The 5,913-nt window shown below is 37.4% G+C and overlaps 1 protein-coding gene across 1 annotated transcript in view; it reads right to left on the bottom strand.

Annotated features, from left to right (window-relative positions):
* Window positions 1-2,381: 2,381 nt before the first annotated feature.
* Window positions 2,382-5,913, bottom strand: part of LOC118323049 — a 126,672-nt gene continuing 123,140 nt past the window's right edge. Inside the window, exons 3-5 of the mRNA XM_035654968.1 lie at window positions 5,855-5,913; window positions 4,578-4,712; window positions 2,382-4,477 (exon numbers count right to left, since the gene is read on the bottom strand). Of these exons, the coding sequence (XP_035510861.1) occupies window positions 4,077-4,477; window positions 4,578-4,712; window positions 5,855-5,913 (595 nt within the window). The 3' untranslated portion in view covers window positions 2,382-4,076. The remainder of the gene's footprint in view (window positions 4,478-4,577; window positions 4,713-5,854) is intronic.

Genomic DNA, 5,913 nt, shown 5'->3' with positions numbered 1-5,913 from the left:
GACACAGGACTCCCTTATATACCCCAGCTGTCCTTATTCGCCCCTCCCACTGTGCTATTTACACCACATGAGCTCACCACAGTTTGTTAGCGTGTGCCAGCGAGGTCAGGAATGCCCTGCAACTCATCAAAAGGCTAAAGACAGCTCATGGTCATATCCTGTTTGGGTTTACGTGCAAGTGGCTGTGTTCACACCACAGTCCTGAATATGACTTTTACTTCTGGTTTCAGGTACAGATTTCTAAAGTGTGTGCACAGCAAAAGGATTAGCTCATTACCCATCTTCATGTAGCAGTATGAGAACATCTGGGATGATAGTGAAAAGAACTGATGGCATGTGAAAAGACAAATGTATTTTCGTTTCAGACTCAGTCTTTGTTGTTGAAAGCAAAACCACAAAGTAAAAACTGGACATAAGGGAGAGAAAAATGTATCTTAACCCCCTCAGGCTATCCACCATAAAGGACAACAGCTATTCATTGACCCAATAACATTGTTTTACATTTGATTTGTGCCTAGTTACTATAGCCTTGCGAAAATCATGAGATCAAGTGAGAATCTGTCTCGCCAGGCTTCAATCTATGCAATTGTGGCCAGACAGATGGTTCATCCAATCACCTGCCGAGTAGGTTTCCAACAATAACTTTCCAGATGGTTCTGTGTAACAAACTGGTGCAGTCAGGTTGAATTAACTAGACTCTAACTGACTGTTTAATTTGATGATTTTACTTACCTGATTTTTACCAAATGAAAATACATCCCAATGAACATTAGGTTGTGGTGAAATGATTAACAAAGTTATGGCAATCATTTTTTATCATGAAACATGTTTTTTCTAAGGTAAATAATTTCATATGCATATTCAAGTTGTTAAACTTATTTTTGTATTTCATTGTTACAGGTCCCAATTTAATTTCGTGATATTATACTTTTAGAGTGTAAAGGGTAGTTCTAGAAATGAAGAAAGTATTTTATTTGGATGATGAGGAGCAGAGTTAACATTTTCTGCAATTAAATAGATTTTAATTAAATGTCAAATGTAATATACAAACACAAAGGGATTTGTTCAATGAAATCAGGGGAAAACGAGAAAGGCAGATGTAAGGACAAAGCTGTTCTTCTCTAATTGTTTAATTTGTTAAAATAATCCAATTTGAGCTACTAGTGTACAGCTAACACATGTAGGGTTAAAACACCCAGTAATGAATCCATCATAATACTTTCTACACTCTTAATTGTTGAGCCCAGCGTAGATGATATATAATCTTTGATTTTGCTTAATTTCTTCATAAGAAAAAATAGGAAGCACATTTCTACCAGATAAAAAAATATGAATAAAAAAAGACATATAACCATCATCATTTTTGATTTATTTATATAAATACTGTAAACAAATGTGTTTAAATCAAGTAGCAGCCCCAGAAGGGTGGTCTTTTGTTACAGTTATGGCTCACACACATGCCTTCTCATGTGCCATGTAGTATATGTGCATTGTTTTTCTTGAACAGATATAAACTGACAAGCAAGAGTCAGACTCCAGCAGCTGTTCTGAACTGATCATGTAGACCCGCAGTGTGAACAAAGCCCGTCTTGTCTCAGGTTACAAGGCTTCATCACTGCTTCTTCGAGGGATGAGCTCAGAGCAAGAACATTTCCCAGAATCTGGCTGCACGAGTGTATTCGTGTGTGTGCCAGCGTGCTTACATTACAAGGAGCTGGTGTCATATCTATTTGTGGCTGCAAGTGTTGTCCTGTAAACTTCCTCCATGTCATTGGCTCAAACTGTGAACTGGCTCACATGTGATTGGCTGAAAACAGCTGTTCATTGTAAAGTTTCTCACTTCTGCTTTTTACTGTGTTCTAAAATAGACAAAACCACAGTTTATTATTCAGATTATTGTTTATACTGATGTTAGTATTGGAGAATTGAATGTTATTTAATACAAGCATTTACTACTACTGTTGTCAAGTGAGTTCTGTTTTTATCACAGTGTTGATTCAACTGTGGTCTTTTTTTATATTAGAACACATTATGTGTTTTTGGTAAGTTAGATACACACATTTGGACTGAAGTTGGACAGATTAAGACATCATCAGACTGAAGAAAAGACAGATAGTAAGCTTTGAGTCATCAGGAGGGCTACTGCAAAAATAAGTGTGTCAGTGAACCAGGGGATGCCAGGGACAGAAATAGAAAGGGAGATTCAAGATGGCTGCCGACTCCTAAGCTCTAAATTACTGGGTTATTATTACACAACCCAAACTAAGTGTGGTCATTATTTATGGTTGTATGAGAGCATCTAGATTAAGACCCTCGATGGCCATATCTGGGTTATGTGCATGTGCAAAAAGAATACTACACAAATATATTCTGTAAGAAATGTAATTTAATAAAATATATAGGTTTATTTTCAAAATAAAACACTTAAATGTAACATTTTGTCTCTAAAACAACATTCCAGAATAAATGTACAATTTATTTACATTATATTTAGTTTCTAAACAAAAACATGGATATTCCTCAATATTAATTTATTTTAACACACAAAATTATACAAATAACTCCATTACTAATGCACTCCATTTATACATTTGAACCTGAAACCCTTAAAACCACGCTGTTGTGTTTTATTCTCATTGAAAATAAAATGGTCATTGCATTAGAGTTTATTCCTTTAAACTGTAAAAGTTAACCAGTGAGATAAATTAATACTAAGAGAATGTTGTGATCAACCACAGTGACAAGGTCTTAATTGAAATACATTGAAATTGGTTTCACAAACCATGCTGGACTCTAGACTACTATTAAAGAATCTGTAAGACTTTTTCAGGAAAAAAAATGCATACTATAAATATGTAAGGAGTTAAAGGTCCAGTGTGTAACATTTAGAAGGTTTTAGATTGGTGCTGTTTTGTATCCACCATAGTTTCTCTCTCAAGCTTTGAAAGGCAGGGTGAAGTGAGTGAGTTGCAATCTTCAACTACGCTGCTAGATGCCACAAGATCCTACACAGTGGACCATTATGTGTAGAATAAAAAATATACATGAAGCATTTTTTGCACATTCTGTACATATAGCTTAACCTCTTAAGGAAGCCAGAGGCACCTATTGACCACATACTGTAAAATGAAGCTACCACTTCCCACATGGTAGCATCATTATATGCTCAGAAACCAAACAGTACTCCTTTGCTGAGGGTATACAAACTGGCTTCATGTTTCTGTAAAAACTAGATTACAGGGCCAACGAGAATGGCTAATAATGTGGGAATTGCCTTAAGGATAAATTGTGTATTAATTCTATATTTAAAGTTTATGAAATTATCAAAACCAACTCACATGCAGTGCCTGCTATGCCTGGTTGGTAATCCAGCCTAGACTCTACTTAAAAATGAATGTATAAGTGTTTTACATACACCAGTAACTGTTACAAAATGTCCACAGACAGACAGAGGGAAGATTGCACAATGCTTTTAAAAAATGACAGCCAAACTTAACCCTAACCCTGAGCAGATGACAAAATACACACATTTACCACAAACTAGTCATGCTAGCAATGCCAGCAGCTCTGTGAGGCTGTGAGTTCAAGGAACTGCTATCCTATCATCTCACTCAGAACCACCAATGTCAAATGATTTTATGCCAGTGGAGGCTTCACCCTCTGGGCACCATAAATGTCTGAACACAATTTCATGATAATCCATCCAACAGTGGTTAAGATGTTTCAGTTTGGACTAACTGACCGAGCCTCACCTCTACTCTGGAATGGAATTTATATCAAAGGCCACCTTTACAAGAACTTGTCTAATGTTTTTCTGGCTTGTCCAGGTAATTAAAATATTAAAACCTTGATCTTCAACCATGCATTCAAGAGTTTTGGTAGTTTCTAGTCTGGTCTAGGTATATGCAATTCAAAATACTGATTATTGAATGACTAGCTGATTGTCCTGAGGGAAAAGACCCAGCTACAATTTATTGCGTAACATTCAACATGTATATACTCAATCCATTTGAATGGTCAGTTTTCACTTTAAGATTTAAAGGTTCAGTGCTTTATCCATGGTTACCAGCGTGAGACTAATAACCAGAGGACCCTTCAAAATCTGTATAAATATCCTCATGTTCTCCACAAATGTCTTCCCCAAATGACTGGGTTACATTTTCATAGTCTTCATCATCATCAGTTTCTTCATCATCATCGGTTTCTTCTTCCTCCTCTTCTTTTTCTTCTTCTCTGTTGTCCTCTATACTGAAACACACCGCGGTGGTCTTTATGAAATTTACATCAGGGCCTGCTTCTTCATAATCATGATCTTCCTCACTCTCTGGCTCCTCATAATCATTACTGTCTTCTTCTTCCACTCTCCCTGCTTCCTCTTTGAGTGTCTTCTTGCTGTCCATGGGATCAACATTCACATAGTCTTCCTCGTCGTCATCGTCCTCGCCACATTCATAATCGTTCCTGGCTCTGACAGATACTGAAACACAAGAATTGGAGACAAATAGAAGTAAATATAAAAGCACTTAATGAAAGTGTGTATTCAAAATGGAAAATTGTGCATCCTGGTGAGCACATACATTGGGTTTGGACAAGGACTGCAGGCAGCTTGGCTCGTCGTCTTCTCCTGCGGACCAGACAGACTGCCATAAAGACCAGCAGGAGCAGCAGCAGGATCCCAGCAGCTACTGAGAACACCAGCAGCAACAAAGGAACTAAGAGAGAAAAACATCTGATCAGTTTATGCTGATACATATCTGATTATTATGTATGAGTGTGCAGTTTTCACCCCAGTCTCAGACTTGAACTTCAAACTAGTCCGGTTCTGTCTAATAGAAAGTCAGCAAGAACTGATGCACAGTCATCAGTTATCATCTTGCTGGACCTGGCAACCTCTGTGTACTAAATCACCACACCTGTCTGCATGGTAAGGAAAAGTGGCCAAGCTTCACATTCTTTTTACTGGGGTACTGCAAGGTCCCCTGCTCTATATACACCACCTCCCTTGGTCTGACTATCTGCTCACATGCTTGCTTTTTCTTGCCAATACTATGCTGATAATACCCAACTCTATCTGTCCTTCCTGCCAGACAAACCTACTGTCTACTGCCTATTGTATATCTCACCCTGCCTCACTTATATCTTAAAATGAATGATATAATCCCACCTTCAACTCAATGTCTCAAGACAGAACTCCTGGTGATCCTAGCCAGTTCTTCAGTTCAGCACAACTAAATAAGCCTCCAGTTCAGTTCCGTTCTCTCTAACGAGAATTCTGGCTGCTGTGATGATGAGATTTCACTGAGAATACTGCATCTGTCACTCGGTCATGTTGCTTGTCACTATATAACATCAGAAATATCAAGTCTTAACTGACTTACTTACTTAGTAACAAAGGTCATCTCTCAACTTGACTACTGAAGCACCCTGCTGGCAAGGCTGCCAGTATGCACAGTAAATCCTCGGCAAATGGTCAAAAATACAAAGTCATGTATATTTACATTTTAATTTCAAGAGGTTTCTGGAATTAAAATGTAACATGTAATGAAAACTCTAAACTTATGTAAAAATTGGAAACCTTGGTGAAGAAACCAAATATTCTGAGTAGGGCACAGGAAGTGAGATCATATTCCAAGTGAGCACTTAAGACACATGTGAAGCATTCTAATGCAAGGTGTGAACTGAATTATTTTATTATTTCTGTTTGTGTTGAATTTTGTCCACTCTCTCTCTCTCTCTCTCTCTCTCTCTCTCTGAAAAACATTATGTGATTAGTGATTACACTTTCACAATTATTGCACCATTTGTCATTCATAAAATATAAAAAAGCTTAGCTTAAATCCTACAGTGAACTTACATGTAATGATGACACTAATCAGTGTTGTTTTGGTAGAAGTGAATTTCCTTGAGGACAGT

Source organism: Morone saxatilis, unplaced genomic scaffold (genome assembly GCF_004916995.1).
Source record: "Morone saxatilis isolate NCDOM2014 unplaced genomic scaffold, NCSU_SB_2.0 Contig14, whole genome shotgun sequence".
NCBI lineage: Eukaryota > Metazoa > Chordata > Actinopteri > Moronidae > Morone > Morone saxatilis.
The sequence above is the reverse complement of the archived record's forward strand: the minus strand, read 5'-3'. Positions and strand labels throughout refer to the sequence as shown.